Source organism: Tyto alba, unplaced genomic scaffold (genome assembly GCF_018691265.1).
Source record: "Tyto alba isolate M040663 unplaced genomic scaffold, T.alba_DEE_v4.0 Super-Scaffold_7, whole genome shotgun sequence".
NCBI lineage: Eukaryota > Metazoa > Chordata > Aves > Strigiformes > Tytonidae > Tyto > Tyto alba.
The window spans coordinates 27027686-27047598 of record NW_024881328.1 but is presented as its reverse complement, the minus strand read 5'-3'; the positions used below and the strand labels follow the sequence as shown (position 1 = coordinate 27047598).

At 39.4% G+C, this 19913-nt stretch overlaps 1 protein-coding gene across 3 annotated transcripts in view; it reads left to right on the top strand.

Annotated features, from left to right (window-relative positions):
- The window catches only part of CWC22 (CWC22 spliceosome associated protein homolog), a 34867-nt gene extending 30533 nt beyond the window's left edge, over positions 1 to 4334 (top strand). For all 3 annotated transcript variants that reach the window (XM_033010881.2, XM_042783972.1, XM_042783973.1), the window contains one exon: positions 1789 to 4334. In XM_033010881.2, the coding sequence (XP_032866772.1) occupies positions 1789 to 2375 (587 nt within the window). In that variant the 3' untranslated portion in view covers positions 2376 to 4334. The remainder of the gene's footprint in view (positions 1 to 1788) is intronic.
- The last annotated feature ends 15579 nt before the right edge of the window (positions 4335 to 19913 follow it).

Sequence of the window (19913 nt, the reverse complement as noted above, 5' to 3'; positions counted from 1 at the left end):
CCAAGTCTTCCTGTGTTTGCAGCTTTTAAAATCTTTTAAAATAACATGGTAGAGTTGAAAGGCATTTTTCAGAGGAATATGCTTCGTTATTTCAGTGTCTAAGAGAAAATAGAACAATATAGAAAATAGAAAAACTGCTGACTAGAAATTGAGCACACAGCTAAATTAAAAATTACTATCTTACTGACAGTTTAATGTGTGGAACTTCACCAGCTAGCTCAGCTCAGTGCTCTGGAGAGGTCATTCCAAGCAAAACCAGTCCAACAGAGGATGAAATCTGTCTGTTGTCAAAGCAGTTTGGTCCTGTGTATTTACTTTATCAAGACTTTCTCTGCATTTTGGTAAATGGAAAATATTAGATTAAATGAAAATGTAAAATGTAGATGTATAACGATAGGGAAAACACTGTTTTAAAAGCTTCATATATTACAATCGATCTGATTTGATCCATCATCGCATTTTATCAGAATTCTAAGAAGCCTCATGTCTGTGGTATTTCCAAAAGGTGAGTAGAAACAGCTGATATGATACTATAGTTAATACAGTAATGGTTATTCTAAATGGCTGTTACTGATAAATACTGTTGAGTGAAATCTAGAGGTTCCTTATAAAGAGCAAACAGGAAGAGTAAGGCCTCTTTGACTGAGATGAGCTCTACTGTGTATTTAGAAATACAGAAGTTTAGTTTTAATCACAAATTGTTGACAAAGCTGTCACTGTTTCTCCTGAAAATGAGCCAGAGGGCTATTGTTATGTTGCTGCAGTACTACTGTCTCAAGCCATTTCAGCATGCCTGTTTCCTCATAGGATAGTGTTGGAGATTTTTTTCCCATCTGCTGTTTTTAATCTCCATTGGCTGATAAGCTTTTCCAGGAAGTAACTGGAGAAGTAAATGATTTTAAGAGACTGTATGGTCTGGGAAAGGTGATCTTCCTTAAGAAAACTGTGAGGGTGCTTTGACATATGACTTCACAGCCTATGCCTGGTCCTTTTGTGTTAAGTCAACAAGAGGATGATGATGGGTGGAGGTTCTCAAAAATCAGGTATCACTTGCAGATAGCTAAGGGATAAAAGCCCTGATAATGGATACTCATGAGTGGCTGCCACATCTGTACAAATTTGAATTGTTCCCTCTTAAGCAGTTAACTGGGCAGGGGAGAGGGAAGCAAGGTGGTTGGAGTTTTGTCAGTGCATAGAATTCCATATCTTTTCAAATATGAAAGAGTGTCTTATAACCAAAAGATTACTGGATTGACAGGCTTGCAGATTTTATGTCAGATTCCCATTTAGTGACTTACTCTGTTTTAACACTGATATGGCTGCTTAGTAATGTTTTGCATTCAGGTGCAGGTCTGTTGGATTTTTTGGTTTGAGGAAAATGTTTCTTTTTTATTTGAGTTGCATCATGTTCTCAATACCTGTACAGGCATTGCAAATGGGATGAAATGCAGAGGGCTCTTCCCTAATTTCTTAATTGTATGCTATTAAGGTTTTGGGATGATGCGTTGTGACCTTTATGTAAAATAAAAACCCTGTAATGCAGACAAACATTTAAAAATAATCGGTACCTGCTCAGTTAAAGAATGGGTGAATTTTCCCCCATTGCATGAGACACTCTGGAGGTGGGGGGGAGCAATTAAGTCAGAGCTTGTTATTTTGAAACCTTTGTCCAGATACATACCCACAAGTTTTCAGACAAAAAACACATCAGTAGAACTTTCTGTGTACTTTAACAGGTTAAGCATAATAAAAATGTAACCTTATTCCCATAATTTGTTATGATTTCAGATGTTCCTAAAGCCAAAAGAAAAAGACTGCAAAAGAAAAACAGAGATTCTGATAAAGTTTCCAAAAAAAAACAAGAAAGGAAAAGGAAATCACTTGAAAAGAAAATGGGAAGGAGACAGCAAGAGGAAAGAAGTGATACTGAGAGCAAATCACAAAGAAATCACCGAAATTTCAGAGAATCACCCAGGAGAGATGACGTATCAAAATATCATCAGAGAGATGAGTCCAATGACAGAGACACTTACCATAGTGGAAAGGATAGGAACCATGAAAGAAGTAAGGATCTAGTAAATAAACACAGTAATTCAAAACCAAAGAAAGCAGAGAGAAGAGCTTCTTTGTCTGATGATGAAAATTACAGGCACTGGAGCAAAGATAATGGACATCGCAGTAGAAAAAGAGAAAGATCAAAATCCAGAGAGAGAGGCCATAATAATTCAAGTCCGAGAGAGGACGAACAGGATGACCAATACAGAAACAGTTCAGAGAAGCACAGAGAGAAATACAGCCGTTACTCTGACCAGCACAGAGAATCCAGAAAAAACGAGGACAGACGAAGGGAGAATTCCCCACACAGACGAAAATAATACCTAACCAGAGCTTGACACGTGCATTTCTGAGCTGTTAAAACTGTATTTTAAAATCTATTACTGAACTTTCTTAAAAAAAAATTTTGTACAAAGTGATAGTTTGCATTTGTAAATTTTATCAGACTTTTTCAAATTTTTCAGTGCCACTTTTTTATAACTATTGCGTTGAGTGTTTCTCTTCAGTTCTTCCTTTGGAAAGACAAAGCAGTTTATTTTGTGAATAAAACGATTAAGATCTCAGCAAAATGGGTGTTTTTGTCACTTAGTGTCAAGTATTTGTAATTGTAACTATAGTCTTAAAAATATGGGGTTTAACTTTGCTTGTAAATTGAAAGTCAGATACTGAGGATAGGGTGATAAATGCAAAAATTTCAGATTACAATGTGAATGTTATGTGAGAAGGTGTTATAAAAATTTTCAAAAATCAGCATGAATGCTGCAGGCATTCTGTAGCTGTTTATTCTTTCAACCTCGCAAACATGAAAGCAAGTTTGAGCAAAATTTTCTGGAAATACTTCAGCCAATGATGTTTTTTTTTTTTTTTTGTCAAGAGTTAAAATTTGGAAAAGCAATATTGCTGTTTTAAATGTCACATTTGAAAGTGTGTCAACTTGTTCTGTTACTTTTCACAATGTTTTTTAATATTGCAACATCCTGAGCTAGATACACATGTGATCTTAGGGGAAAAAATTGGGTTGTTTGGGTTTATTTTTTTCAAGTATGAGTTTGATTTTAAAGTCATAGACTTCAATTCTAACCCTAGAAAGGAGGTGTTTAAGGAATATCTTTCCCAGTATAATAAAAAGTAAGAAATCAAAATAAGAGGTGTTTCAGATCTTTAGATGTTTTGAAATATATGACTTGAAGTGCACAAGTTTATTGGAGGCAAAGTTTGGGGGGGGGGGGGGGGGGAGGGGAAATTCAGTTGCTGCAGCAGTTCATATTATAAATTGTTCTACCTGGAGTCATCTGAAGCAAATAGCTCAATGTTCATTGTATGAGTAATGAATCAAAATCATCTGGTTAAGACTTTAAATCTCATCTGTAACTAAGGAAAATTTTGCAAGTCTTTCGGCATGAATTAGGAAATAGTGTGGACATGGTCACTAGGAAAGATAGAGGTGATAGCTGTATATTATGCAATTGTTGATGCTGCAAGACAACTTTTTTTTTACTTTGAAGACAATTGTTGGGCATATGACAACTTGCCCTTTTAATGTGGAAATCATATTTAATCCTGTATAAAGCATAGAAAGTATTTTCGAGCTGTTTTATAACAGAAAATAGAACAATTCCTAAGGAAATACATCAGTTTTGCCTAAAGCTTGTCACAGCATTTTTTTCTAAGAAAAATGTCACATTTTTTAAATGTTTTCTCTGTATTTAACAGAATTTATTTCCACAAGCTTTCATGTAATAAAACATTTTCAGTCAAACATTTGCATGGCAAAGAAATTCATGTTGCAGAGAAAAAAATAAGGTTTCTATCTTGTTATACCACATAGCTTAAAATGCCTTAGTGGCATCATGAGGTATATGTTTAAACTGGTGGGTTTTTGTCCCACGCACTTCTCATTTTCAAAATGATTTGTGCATTTTGGCAGTGTGTGTTAATTCCAGGAGAACTTAATTTGAAAGAATGCTTTTATAAAAGAATTCTGCTGATAACTGTTATACTGTTTTGATAGCTCTCTACGAATATTATTGAAAATTATATGTACTTTATAAAGGTTTAATTGTATGAACTTAGTTTACCTAGAGTAATACTTCTCTTACTGTTATGGGTTTAATAGCATAGATTTTTATTAACCCATAGCTTTTGAGATATTCTGTTAAGTCAAAAAGCTTCTTAATTACATCTTTAATAAATGGAAATACATTAAAGCAAATGTGGAAACAAAACCTTTATTAAAAAATAAAACGCTTGATGTCAGACATGCTGATCAGAAAATGCCAGCTTAAACATCTCCAGTTCTTTGTGCAATTTCATACTAGCTGATAAAAATACTGTGTTCTTAGATGGTGGGAAAAAAAGAGGGTGGGATTAGGAATTGAGCTGGGACTTCAGCTGCATTTACAATCTCTCGGTGGTTTGGGGTTTTTTTGTTGTTTGTTTTTTTTTTTTGTTTTTTTTTTTTTTTTTTCCAGAAATATGAATAGATATTGAATAGAATGACCTGTTAAAAATAGCTGTTCTTTCTACCATTACTACCCTGAGCAGGTGAATGTTGTCTGGAAGCAGTCAGACGCAGAGCAGCAGTTGGGAGGTGTGCACGCGAAGCAGCAGGCGGGTGCGCAGACCAAGCGTGGCTCCAGCCCAGCGCCCCCCGGGGCAGTAGCACCGAGCAGAGCGCGCTCCCAGCTTCTAGCTGACTGTCCCTTAAGGACTCCCTGAGCCAGAGGCACTATGTGCATCTCTGCATAAGGCCTCGCCCTTTAAATGGCCTAATTCCTGAACTAATTCTGGGGGCACTGTGCCAGCAGTTCCAGTATTTTACTGTACATTTTGCATGAAAGTATGTTTCTTTTATAGCTTCTGCCTGATGATTTTCATTTGCTATTTTCTGATATGTTTTCTGAATAATGGTGTGTAGTTGTTTCCTGCCTGCCATCTTGTGTGTGATTTTTATAGACCTAAATCTGTATCTTCTTTGCCATTTCTTTTCCAGAAGTTAAAATTCACCTGTAATATATCCTTGTGTGGGACTGTTCTATAGCCATGATCAGTCCTCCTGCCCTCTCTTTATTATATTACTTATATGGGAAAAGAAGTCAAAATACTATGTAGTATTCAGGAGCTGCACAGTGACAGAAGAGCTTTGAGGATCTGTCCGTTTTCAGTCCATCCTCTCAACTGCTGAAGAGCTCAGTGAGCCAAGTGAGGTTGGGCTTGCTTTCCTCTGCAGTAACAGTTAATTGTAGACCACGCACAGTAATGAAGTGACTCATGCATCTAGTCTATAATAAATACTGGAGCTCTAGGTTGTCTTGAATAGCAGTTTTGATGCAAAGACTTCAAGAAGTGAAGGTTCTATGACACTCTTCACTATTTTGCTTGGTTGTTAATCCCTTTTACTTAAAAGTATGACTGAAACAGCCCAGCCTTAGCTTGGTCCAATTGGGTCTGGTTATGACTTGGTTTAATAGACCTCTGCTAACAGAAATCACCTAATGTAGGTACCTCTGGGCTGTGTTCAGGTAGTGGCTTGGCTGCCTCTCAGATAAAATAAAAATTAAACTGCCTTGGTCTTACTGAACTGCAAGTTTGTCACAAGTGCTCTTGACTCAAAAGATTGAAACTTATATCAGGAAAAGGTGCTGTTTATTGGCCCTATAACTGGTAACCTATACCCTTGGACTTCAAAGTGTGTTATGAGTAGGGATGTTCATAGCGATGCAGTGTTGGGCAAAGACCTTGGTCTTTGGGGTATGTTTGAATATAGAACTGTGGTCAGCCTCCTGGGTTGGTTCCCCCAGTCCCTCAAGCTGGTCAGTGTTCAGGTATGAATTACTGTTACGTGGGGCTGTCTGTACCGACCACCTTTGGCTGTCAAGGGGACAGCTGTGAAAGGAAACTTCCAGACTCGGCTGGGTCTGAGCTGCTGTGAAACAAAAAGATGTTTGGGAGGGAACTTACGACGACCTGTTCTGACCTTGTATGCTTAAAATTTACCTTTCCAAAGTAGTTGTAATGTCCAAGTCCATAGATAACAGTGAGAGAGATGCATCCCTTTTGCTAGGTCTCCCTGGCCAAGTTTCTGAATTTCCTCACAGTGGTGAGGTGTTCCAGAGATGAGCCGCTGACTCACCCAGTGAATTCACCATCCTTGTAGGACTAAATCTGGACTGAAATGTTTGTGGCATTTGTAAGAACCATTACTGTGTTCTGTAACTATAAATGTATTTGGAGTAAGGCCTGTGAAGCTTGATTATTCATATACCCAAGTCTGAAGAATATTTTCTGGGGGAAAAAAGGACTACCACTGTTTAGGCCATCTTGTTATATAAATCGTAAAAATATGATCTGATAGTATTAAAGCAGTTAGATAAATTTTGCGACAAAACTATCTACTCTCTTTGTTAACAATACTTTACAATTGCCATTCTTACAATTGCTCATGCTTTCTGATGCCCCTTCAGTTGCTATTTAAGCAATATTGCAGTCTTCACACTGTATGTAGTTCATGTCCACAGTTCTGTTTGGGAATGAGAACATGACAACAAAAATGTTTTTCTGTCTGTATTGTTCCTGTTAAATGCGTTTTACAAACAGATCATGTACATACTGAAAATCAAATTCAATTCTGAAAATTACTAGTAGTACTAACTAGATTTGTGTGGTATATTATTTTAACCTAGGAGTATGGTGTTCTCTAATTTACTTAAGGCTTCAGTAACATGACACTTCTTAACTTTTGAATGCAGGGTATACTCTAAAATAGCTGAGCACATGTCAGCAACCAAAAAAATACATCAGCTAGGGTGGACACTTCAAGCTTCAGGAGCAATCTGAGTGCCTCCCTGTCATTAAATTTTTACAGTCTAGGAATATAAAATAAGACACTAGCTTATGTTCATTCACCATTCTTAAACTACTTTGAAATATCTTTCACTGTTGAGGAAAGCATAAGGTTAATTTTCGTGGAGAATCTAAAAAAGCAAGAGCCTATTTTGTTAGCAGACAGAATTGACTTCAGTTACTCTAGTAACATTCAGAGAGCAAGGAAACTTGTCCTTCAGTTTATTTTCAATTGGGTAAGTCAGTATTTTTTAAAAAAGCTTTTTATTTGTCAAAGTAATTTTTTTAAGAAATGGTGGAGTCAAAACGCAGAATAAATGGGTATTTTAATTAAAACTCTTCATAAAACATGTATTAGTAGGTTGAAAGTGTCATGAGCAAAGTATTACTTTATACGCTGGAAAAACTTGAGGTCACTTCAGAGATGTTCTGCTTTTTATATATTTTCCTCAAGCAAGTCTATAATTTGGCTGGGACTAGTTAGGGATTTTCTTTTCCTGTCTACTCATGACTATCATCAGGCATTTTCTTCTAACTTAAAAAAAAAAAGGCGGGGATGCAACTTAAAACTTTAGCGTTGCTTGGAAAATGATTTGTTAACCCATAAACCAGACAAGTCAGTTAAGAAAATTAACTGTCACATTTTGACTCTGTTTAAACTATGTTTCTTTTGAGTTACCTTTTTCCGATACGGAGAAGGCTGAGGTACTCAATGACATTTTTGCTTCAAGTCTTCACTGGCAAGGGCTCCAGCCACACCACCCAAGATGCAGAAGGTGAAGGTGGGCACTGGAAGAAGGAAGAACAACCCACTGTAGGAAAAGATCAGGTTCAAGACCATTTAAGGAACCTGAAGAGCATGCATCCATGGGACCTCATGAGATGCATCCGCAGGTCCTGAGGGAGGTGGTGAATTAAGTGGCTAAGCCACTATCCATCATACTTGAAAAGTCGTGGCAGTCTGGCAAAGTTCCTTTTCCCGTCAGTGGCCGTAACGTAGCCTCCATTTTTTAAAAGGGAAAAAAGGAAGACCTGGGGACAAGCCAGCCAGTCTCACCTCTAGCAAGATCATGGAGTAGATGTTCCTGGAAGCTGTTCTAGGGCACATGGATAATAGGAGGTGATTGGTGAGAGCCAACATGGCTTCACTAAGGGCAAATTGTGCCTGATGAATTTGGTGGCCTTCTGTGATGGGGTTACAGTGTTGATGGACGAGGGAAGAGCGACTGACATAATCTACCTGGACTTGCGCAAAGCATTTGATACTGTCCTGCATGACATCCTAGAATCTAAATTATAGAGACATGGATTTGATGGATGGACCCCAAACTGGCTGGATGGTTGCTCTGAGTTGTGGTCAACAGCTCAATGCCCAAGTGGATAATGGTGACAAGTGGTGTTCCTCAGGGATCAGTGTTAGGACCGGTGATGTTTAACATCTTTGGTGACATGGACAGTGGGATCGAGCGCAGCCTCAGCAAGTTTGCTGATGACACCAAGCTGGGTGGCACAGTCGACACGCAGGAGGGAAGGGATGCCTTCCAGGGTGACCTGGGCAGGCTGGAGAGGTGGGACTGTGCAAACCTCATGAAGTGCAACAAGACCGAGTGCAAGGTCCTGCACATGGGTCAGGGAGATCCCAAGCACAAATACAGGCTGGGCAATGAGTGGGTTGAGAGCAGCCCCACAGAGGAGGACTTGAAGGGTATTAGTGGGTGGAAAACTGACTGTGAGCCAGCAATGTGCACTCACAGCCCAGAAAGCCAACCGTGTCCTGGTCTGCATCAAGAGAAGTGTGGCCAGCAGGTCGAGGGAGGGGATTCTCCCCTTCTGCTCTTGTGAGACCCCACCTGGAGTTCTGTGTCCAGCTCTCGGGCCCCCAACATAAGAAGGACACAGACCTGCTTGAGTAGGTCCAGAGGAGGCCACGAAGATGACTGAGGGGCTGCAGCACCTCCCTTTTGAGGACAGGCTGAGAGAGGTGGGGTTGTTCAGCCTGGAGAAGGCTCTGGGGAGACCTTACAGCAGCATTCCAGTACTTAGAGGGCTACAGAAAAGATGGGGAGGGACTCTATCGGGGAGTGTAGGGATAGGATGAGGAATAATGGCTTTCAAATGAAAGAGGGCAGATTTAGATTAGCTATAAGGAAGAAATTCTTTACTGTGAGGTTGGTGGGACACAGGCACAGGGTGCCCAGAGAAGCTGTGGCTGCCCCCTCCCTGGCAGGGCTCAAGGCCAGGTTGGATGGGGCTTTGAGCAGCCTGGTCTGGTGGAAGGTGTCCCTGCCCATGGCAGGGGAGCCAGAACTAGATGATCTTTAATGTCCCTTCCAACCCAAACCATTTTGTGATTCTATAATTAGTACAATAAAGTAGGGACTGATATTTTCCCTGAGGGAGAAAATCAGCTGCAACATTTCTTAAAAGATGGTAGGGGAAAGAGCAAGGGTGTGGAAGAAGATGCAAGGCTCCAAGAAACCAGAGAATTTGGTTTCAGTGTCAGGGTACTCCTGGCAGGTAAGGTGAGGTCAAAGCTGTTCTCACAGGGGAGAGCCACTGACACAGGTGTGTAGGTGATAATTGGTTTTAGCTTGTTGACTGGTATTGCTCCTTCATTACTTAACTGAAATGTGCATTCTGTCTTTAAAGTTGCTGGTTCCTTGGCTATTTTTCAGTTAGTTACCTGTTGCTTTAGGAGCTACTTTATGCTTCAGTCACAGCTGTAAAATCTCTTGTGAAATTTCAGATTCTGGGCTTTTTCTATAATAAAAAGCTGTGTAAAAATTCCTTTGTTTACTACCTTACATAAAATTTGGTTTAACATGAAGATTCCTTGTATTTTCAACTCCCCATGGATAAGCCCACTCCATCCCATATCTACTAGAAATTTTCAGCATCCTTTTTTGCTTTTGCCCTGGAGTAATATTTAAGCTAATTGGAGAGATACCCACTGATTTAAAAAGGCAAGGAGTAAGTCCTTCATCTGGCCAGTTACAGATGCTGCTGCTGCATTTCTTGTATTTATTTTGCTCAGTATTCTTACTCTCCTTAGGCTTTTCCTCACTTTCTCCTGTTCTAGTTACATTTTTCCCCTTTTTTTTTTTTTTCTAGCACTTCTGAACTTTGTTCTTTATCACATGCAGTGTTAGCCATTTAGAAAAGTATAATGCCAAAAATACACATTAAAAATTTACTGTATATCACTTGCATAATGCATCAAAAAAATGATCTTTAAAGGATAACCTGGCTGAAGGAACAGTGTTGTGTACACCTACAATAAAAAGCAAGCACGCTTCTTGCCTTTTCCTTACCTCAAAATAGTGAGTTACGGGATGATTGCAATATTGATGAGGTCAATCAGTCCTACATTTGTAAACATTTTTTTTCTGTTTGCCTTTATTTTGCACCACATTTGCTAGGATGAAGCATTGATGGAGTTTTACAGGTTTCTGAATTTAGATAAAGAGGTGGTTGAAGGGTCTCATGCCAATACACCCTCGGAGGAGCCACGATGGTACTGGTAACAGCAGAAAAAGTAAAGAGGGGTCAACATGAAGCATAGAGTTGGATCCCATAGGCCTCTATGTGTCTGTAGGGAATACTAAGAGTTGACATCTTGCTGGTAGACTATGTAATCAACCAGAGTCTTTGGCTGTAGAGGCTCATGAGAGAGGTGTGCACTGCTCAGCCAGTTTATCCACCACCTACACCTGGGCAAGGCTATTAGGAGAGAGAATTGCATTTTACTGTCCTCTCCCTGTCATCACTCATCACACCAGTTCAGCACTGGGTGTATTGCATTGATGTCCATTTTGGTGATTATTGTTCTAGTAATGGTTCAGGCAAGGTAAGTGGTAGGTCTGGTCAGCTGTTCATGTTCAGTGAGGGTTTTCACAAAGGCTGACTTCAACCCTGTGAGTCTAACCTACTGTGGCTGCTTCATGAGTCATACATGAAGAAGACCTCTGCAGCATACAATGAACTGAAAGAGCCTCCCTTGGCTATAAAGAGAGCCCAGAGGGAATAGCTTCATTACATCAAGGTTAGTTTTTGCAAATACTTTCCTCCTTTCCTTCTTCATCTTTGTCCTGATTCGCATTCATAGGTGAATGTCTTATGTAAAATTGTGAAGTGTCCCAGTTTTTCATTTGATGAGAGAAGTGCCCAAATAGTCAACTTGAAAATTCCCCTAGAAAAATAATGTAGGGGAGTGGTGCTGAAGGGAGAAAGACTCCACTAATTCATGAGTGGTCCCAGTTAGGGGGCTGCCAGCAGCCCTTTATTTTGCTGTTTCAGTCTTAGTGAGAATGCCATCCTCCCTCTCTTACCACCACCCCTTACTGCTAGGAGTGTTAAACACATGTCTTCAAGGAAATGCACGACAACAGATCTCTCTCAAACTGTCCTCCCTATCTCCCATGTGTCCCTCAAAAAGAAAGAGATGGTCACCTCTTTCTGATCCCTGTTAAAAATGGATCTCATGCCCCAAATCTGGTGTGTATATATATACCTTGAGAACAGGGCTTAAGTAACTGATAGGTTTCATGTGGCTTTCTATGAGCCTTCTCTGTTAAGACTTCAGTGTCAGGAGACATTAATGAGGGACAGAAAATTGTGTTAATTTGGGGGTTGAAATAGCCAATTGAAAAGTTGATATATTAGATCATATTACGCTATGGGTGCAGACAGCCTTTGTGGCTTCCCATGAGGAAGGAATACTTAAGTGATGACTACCTGAAATGGGATGCACACTTTTAATGAATACACTTCCTTTGTTCAGGCCTTGAGGTTGAATGTCATGTCTCTAGGCTCTCATTCTTTGATTAGATTCACAGGGGCCCTTTCTTCTTGTGCTGTACACTTTGTTATGAGTCACCAGAGGTAGAGCACAAAAGTGCTTATGAAAAAATTGAAAAATAGTGACTTACTTGATTAGTGATTGAAATGAGAAACTGAAAATATGCATTTGAAAAAAAAAAAAAAAGTCCCTTTGCAGCTCTGTTCATTCCTGTCCTCTCTTCTCTACGCAGAAAAAAACCTTGTTATACCTCTTTGTAGTAAAGAGATGGTGCATCAGCCTGTTTTGATCACTGTACCTGTTTGAAACAGGAATTCTTTGAGATGTCATCCACAAGGGCTTCACAGCCCATTTCCTCCACTCATGCTGAGTATGTGAAGATGGCTGTGAGGAGAAACTATGAGGATGGGTTCACTGCTACGGCTGTGGTAGGGAAGGACACAGCCTCCATGCTCCTCGTGGAACCTCAGGCAAAATTCATCCCCATGCATGCAGACTCTGTTTGTTTGTTTCATTTTGCAAAGTAATTTTTTCCCCCCATTTCATTTTTAGCTCTCTATTTACAGAGGCGCAGACATATTGGAAAAGTGTATTTCAGTTTTCCACATATGTATAAACACACACTTACACTTGCCTACAGTCTTCTATTTTTGCTCTCTTTTTACATTAGAGTTTAAGATTAGTTGTATGTGTGAATTAATACAGTTCATTGGAATAAATTTCAGTTATTTATACTCTGTATAATGATGTTTATCACTGTACTATCCAAATAGCTCCCAAATATTATTCGTCCTCTATACCCTGTTAACAGTACAAAATATTCATAGTCTTGATGTTGTGAAACCTGGCTGGAAAAAAAATAAAATGGTACATGGTACATTCACTGAGGCTCTGTGGTGATACATGCTGTAATATAATGCCACCAAAGTGGAAAAATGTGTATTTTTTAATAGTACCCAATGACGGGCACTTCAAAAGGTAGGATTACAGATACCAGCATTATTAGTGTATATTCTGGTGTCACATTCTGATGTTTCATATAAATGCAACTACACTTTAATTTCCAGAAGTGATTGAAGTTGAAGCTTAACTGGAACGGTATGCCTGTCAAGATGAGGCACTGCCTCAGTATACCAGGGAAGATGGGCAGCGCATCCTGTGGTCTGTGACTGTGATTACCAGTGTGGTAGGGAGCAATGACTGGGTTTAGTGCACAGGGCTTCTACACAAGGCTCTAGGTCTACCTTATTTTGGGTGCATATATAATCAAAAACTTTCTTTGTTTCACAGTATTTATAGGAAGGCTTCATTTCCATAATTGTAGTTTATAAAGAAAATAAAGCATGAAGACCAACTGCTTTAATGATCTGTACATCATACTCCAGACAGGGGAGAGTGAGTTTCAAGGTTAGTTGCATGACAGTTGTCATCAGTTTGTGAAATTCTCATTTTGAAAGACAGGTTTAATTTGCACTTTAATCCTAGTGTTGGCTTTAACTTTTTCCTTATTCCTAATAACTCCAGTCTCTCATTTTTCTGTGAAGACCATCATAATATCTTTTTATGAAAAGAAATTAAAGAGGGGGAAGGCACTCCTGATCTCCAGAAGGCCCCTTTTATTTTCTTAATAAGCTTTCTGCTCCATCTGATTGTTCTGAATTACATGTGAAATATTTAGTTGCTTATCAGTCAGTGTTTCAGAATAAGATTCCATAATTCTTGCAGACTATTATTATGAAATTGTCTACAACATTAAAAGGAGAAAAGCTGTAATCCATTTTAAATGTGCTGTTTTCCTTTTCATTTAATGTCTCTCCTGTTAGGAGAGAGGGTACGAAGTGCTCATTTTCTCTTCCGTATAATATTCGTTATTGCCAATGTCCAAGGCTAAGTGCTTTTCTATTCATCTTTTCTGTAAACACTTCTTCAGAGTTTCACTTCATAAGGAAAGCCTTCACAGCCTATAATCATTTTTATTTCTCCTTTATCTCTCACCCTGTCCCCCGTGATTCTACGCTGTACTCTGGGGCCATCAAACACAGCATCCCAGTTGATGGGACCATACCACTCATTTTCAAAGTGACATTGTATTTTCCACATTATTTTTCTGCTTTTCCTTATGCTTTGGAACAGTCTCTATGCTTGATTCTTGATAGCCACTGAATGGCGATCAGGGAGATTGAGCTATCCGCAGTGACTCTCTGATCTTTCCTCAAACTGGTACACCAAACTTGCACAAATTCACAAGTTTTCCTCTAATGTCCATTACCATGTTCTCGTCAACAGTGAATTCCAGTTGTCACTGTGTTGTTCTTTCAACTAATTCAAGTTTTTTAGTTTCCTATCACTCTTGTTCCCGGTAAGCTGGATGATAGCTAGCAGTACTACACGATGTTAGACGTGGTTTTGGTACTGTTTCACTGTTAACCTCTTTCTATAGGGGATAGTGACCATGTCTTTGTATGTGTGCTCGTTTTGGCTGGGATGGAATTAATTTGCTTCATAGTAGCTACTATGGGACCATGTTTTAGATTTGTGCTGAAAACAGTGCTGATATCACAGGGATGTTTTCACTGTTGCTGGGCAGTGCTTACACAGAGCCAAGGCCTTTTCTGCTCCTCACCCCACCCCACCAGCGAGCAGATGGGGGGTGCGCAAGAAATTGGGAGGGTCCACAGGTGGGACGGCTGACCCCAGCTGACCACAGGGACATCCCACACCATATGACATCATGCTCAGCATATAAAGCTGGGGGAAGAAGGAGGAAGGGGGGGACGTTCAGAGCGATGAAGTTTGTCTGCCCAAGTCACCACTACACGTGATGGAGCCCGGCGGCCCTGGCGATGGCTGAGCACCTGCCTGTCGATGGGAGGTGGTGAATGAATTCCTTGTTTTGCTTTGCTTGTGTGCATGGATTTTGCTTCGCCTCTTAAACTGTCTTTATCTCAACTCATGAGTTTTCTCACTTTTGCTGGTCCGCTTCGCCCATCCTGATGTGGGGGCAGTGAGCAAGCAGCTGCGTGGTGCTTAGTTGCCAGCTAGGGTTAAACCACGACAGATGCTTTATATTCTAGCACCTTGTTTCAAATACCTGATCTCTTACCTCCCAGCCCGTTGGTTTCTTTACTAGTCTCTTATGCAGGACTTGTTAAAGGCTTTTTGAAAGTTCCGATGAATAAGATTATTCCAAGTAGGTTCCCTCCTATATCTTTTGGTGATTCCTATAATTTTAATTACATTTAAATTAATACTTTTATTTTTTACTGAATATTTATCATGTAACTAAAAATGAGGTCAATAATTCCCCTAAAGTCCTTTGATACCATTTATACAACTGACAACCTGAATTAAAGTATTAAATGGTTGAAGAAAAGATGAAAATCTTTCCAAGGGGATAATTCAAGGACTTTAAGTTCAAATACATGTAAAAAGGTATTTAAAGTGAAAGGTATTCATTTAAATGAATAAGGTAAAGAGACCAGGTGTGAAAAATCCTCTCCCTTGTTGTGGCTCCAGGTGGTTGAGCAGCTTCCTTTGAAACTACTTCAGGAACAGCTAGAGTTTAATTTGTTTCATGCCAATGACCAAAAAAAGCATTGAAATAAAATATTTTACTTATTGGAAACCACCTTAATCCCTCAAACTACTTAGCTCAATGACAAGTAGATATTACAGAGCTGCTGTGTCCTTGATTTGCTACAGCAGGTGACAAAAGCAAGAGGAAGTGTGAACACAGCATTAGTCCCTCTGGATTTATTAATCCGCTGTCAGGTCATGCGTTACCCTGACACAGAGGTGGAGCAGCCTGGCACACAGCACAGGGAGAATGCCACATGCAAAAGCCTTGAGTGCAAGGTCGAGGACAGCACTGACCTGTCTCTTTTGCCTGCTCTCTGCCTGCCTTTATTGTCAAGTGCTTAACCAGGCCCTTCCCCGTGCCCTCCAGCTGGCTGATCCGACGGCAGGACGAGGGGAGCAGCCTGCTGGGAGGGAGAGCCAGGTCCCAGACACAGCCTGGTGCTGGAGCCCAGCACTGGGCCATGGCACTGGGTCCTCCTTGAACCCTACCAGATGCAGTGACCAAGATGCAGCTGTAAAGAGCTCCTGAAAAAATAATTATTTTCTTACCCATTTAACATTCCTCATTCTACAGCGAAGGAAGAACAAATGCAGGGTCTTAGGGGGAGCCCATCTCCCCACTACGTTTGCTATCGTGAAGATTTTAAGCTCCAAAGGGAATTGATGAAGGTTGTACAGTTTTGTGGGATGATGGCTGGCAGCAGAGGCAGTCATGTCATATATCGTTTTCTTTGCTGAGACACAACTGCCTGTCTGTGCCATGCAGTTGCCAGACTGTCACATATTTTCAAAAGATCCTATTTCCTGTGCCTCCTGGGAAAAAAAATATGGAAAGTTGTCCCTAATGAGCTAAAAATTGTGCGAGATAGGGACTTTGTGTAGGTGTAGAGCTGAGCAAAGCATCACTTTGCCTTCCTCTCAGTCTGATCCCAGAATTAATTCATTCGTTTCCATGCTTGTTTCCAAAAGGGATTTCTCGTTATAAGAAAATGAGACTACCCAGTGTCTTGCTTGATTCCTTCCTATTTGTCCATGTTGTGCAAATGTGGAAAAAAAAAAAATCCTACTGTTTTAATATATCTGGATTGTTTAGTGTAAGGAAGGTTGGTTTTAATTTCTGCTAAACACTGCTGCAGCCATGACTGCTGATGTCCTGATCAAGCTAGTCATTCATTTCACCTTTATGGTGAAGTGAGAGGGAAGAGGAATAGAGCAAGTTCACATGAATCATTCAGGTAAAATATCCTGTAGGTTAATTGCTCATTTACGTTAAGTTATTCAATCTTCATTCAATTCATTTCTCAGCATAATTACCGGGTGGACCAACTTTGATAAAACCTCCCTAATATACAACCTGCATTTGTTGTTTTGTAGATAAATGCGTATCTGCATACTGAAGCATTGTCTTATCCACATGGAAAGCAAAATATTCATCAGTGTTCCATTTGTAGCTTCCATCAAATAGACATGGTAGGAGCTCAGGGGGAATTTGTTTCCCCTTTCTGGCACAGGCAGTAAATCTGGTACCAAAATCTCCACATTCTCCAAAACCTGTAATAGACCTTGAAAAGCCCCCAGAGATCCCTGTGCCTTATCATCATCCCTGGGACTGCTGCTCTATTTCCTTACAGCCTGTCGCTGACACTTACCCAGGAGAAAGACTTACTCTACAGTCAACAGAGACTTCATAAAATAGAAACATCGTGATATATATTTTACTAGTTGTGAGGAAACACGGTGCTTGGCACGTGTCATGAAGCAGTGCCCCAGGCCTGTGTGCCCTGCAGAGATCCCCGGCCCCAGGGGAGGCTCAGCCCGCGGTGGGCACAGCGCCGGGAAGGGTTTCGTGGACACCACCTCCCCTCTGCTCCAACAGCCTCCTTGCTATCTGAGCAGCTCGGCATGGCAAGAAATCCACCAATACAAGACTAGGTGTGGCTTTTTTTTTTTTTTTTTTTTTTTTTTTTTTGCAACCATAGTCTAAACAATTCACTTCTGTGAGTTTTTCTTTTGACAGTGCTAAAGCTACGTTTTGTTTGTACACGCTAAGACTCCTCTTAGAGAGAAGGCAGATCTCACAGTAGTGCAGATTCTACCTTGCACATGAGGTTTGATTTGCTTCTCTGTGGTTACATCACATGTAATTTGGTCTGGTGGATACTATTTTGGTGACCGTTATTTTTTGAAACTGTGTAATCATATGGAGGCAGCATTTGATCTGTTTAGTATATAATTATGCTGTATCTATTACTGACTTTTTTTTACAGAATGAATGAGTAAATGAATGAATGAAAATATACTGGGAAAAAACCCCTATTTTTTCCGCTGAGTTATAAACTCTAAGAAAATCAGATGTAGAACTGAAGTGCTGATATAATTTCTATTCTATTAGAATTAATCTCCTCTTAAAATCTTAAAGTGCGGGATCCATACAATCAATTTAAAGAAAGAGTAATTATTTAAAAATTGTTGTGGGACTTAGTGGCAAATACAGTAATTGTATTTTAATTACAAAATAGTAATTTTGTAAGGCTGGGGGTTGTATGTTTAATAAGCAGCTATTTAATTACACATCATGTTGGGGTTTTAAAAATATACAATGTAATTACAAGGATGTGCATTAACATTAATCTTTAAAATGAAGAATCCATCTTAATTTTCTCAAAGTTTTTTACCATATTATTTTCCAACTAAAATTCAGTAATTACAATATTACTCTTTAACCAATGGTATAATCCAGTCTTAACATTTTGCATGAAATCGCTGTGTATTTAAAGAATGGTATGTCCACATAACATATGCATCCCTCCTACTGGTTGAGGACAAGTAACTTTCTGGAACTCAAATGAATATATGTATGCATACATAAAAACTCTATGAAAGTAGGAAGTCAGAATAATCTAAATCTTGTTCTTGGTCACCTTTTGCTTCTCTTTTTGTGCTGTTCTAATGGCACAAGCATGCTCTTGCAGGTGTCCAATTACTGTGTCCTGTAGACAGACTCATATGACTCATTCAGTGTGTCTAAGAGACATCCACCCTATTGATGCAATTTCTCACAGTTCTGCTGAAATTAAACAAGCACAGCTGCAGCTTGTCCTTTAAATATTCTTAGACCTGGTCTCTGTTCAGATTTTGCACAGATGTAACTACTTAGGCTTGAGGTTTGTCCTGTATTTTTCTGAAACAGTTACCTTCTGATAGGAAAAAAAAAAAAAAAAAAGGAAAAAACAAACCGAGTTTTCCGAGTTTTAGTATGAAAAAGGACAAGTTTCCATACAAGAGAGAAGTCTTGATATGCAGTCTGTTTGCTGGTGGTGGAAAAAAAAAAAAAAAAAAACAAAAAACAGACCAACAAACCAGCAGTCAAATTCTTACAAATTTTCAGAAATATTAGACACTGTGTGTCATACTATTAACACAGGTAATGCTAGTACAAACTTTTAGTGTGGATCTTTGTATCAGTAGAGCTGATGTGTATACATATATCCTGGTATAGTAATATACTTGTGCAGCCTTCTGGTACTGGAATATGCTGCAATACCCACATAAAGCACTTAATAGATGTGTTTACACACATACACAGAACTTTATGGCAGTTCAGTGAAGTAGCTAAGTAATATCAGCTGTGTTGTCAAATTTGCACTGGTAATCTTGTTTAAGATACAGACAGAGCTGCAGTTAGAGCCAAATCCTCCTCTTGTTGTCACTTGAATAATTCTCCCTGGGGATTAATTAGAAGGACTATTATTTATTTTATAATTCTGGATGATGGAGACTTCATACTGAATAGCATTAACCCAGCTACTTGCAATCAATGATCGCAGTGCATTTTCATAATGCTTCATTTCATTTTCATTGTTCAGAGAAGGTCCTGAGGCTGTTGTAAGGAAAAGTCTGTCTTTCACTACCACCCTTCTTATTTTACCCCACACTAACTTTTCCAAGATAAGCTTTGGCTATATAAAGAATAAAAGATTACTGTTATCCTTGGTACCCTTTTCAATCCACAGCCCAAGATAGAAGTTGACTAGTTTCCATTTGATCTAAACCACTAGCATTTACATGGAATTTTGTATTTCATACTTGTCCATCAGGGGAAAAGTGGCAAAGATATGCTGCATATGCTTGTCGTCTTGTATGTCCTTGAAGTGGCAGATCTCTTAGAGGAAAGACCACTGTCCTGTAGCTGATGAATGGTCTTTTCAATTCAGATTTTCTTGGAATTATAGTTTGTTGCACTAGTTTTATATTAATAGAAAAATTTCCAAGATATAATTATACATGATAGATCATCCTTGTTTTTGACTCGGTGGCACCAAAGAACTAATTCATTATCTCAAATTCCTTATACTGCTCTTCTCGCAACTCCTCATCTCCTATGCTGTGCAGGTAGTATTATTTTTAAAAACAGATGGGAACTCAGGAGGGGACTATGATCTTTCACCTGTACTTTAGAAGAGAAACTGCATAGTTCTTGTCTGGAAACCCCTAGTGATTTTTAATGGATGCAGGTTTAGGAACACTGAGGGAAAAAAAATATTCTAATTGGTTTTGTTTTTCAGCTGAAGAACAGTTTGCTTCTATGTTAAATGAAGGAGTGAAAACAAATAGTATGCCATCTGGATAGCCTACCTGG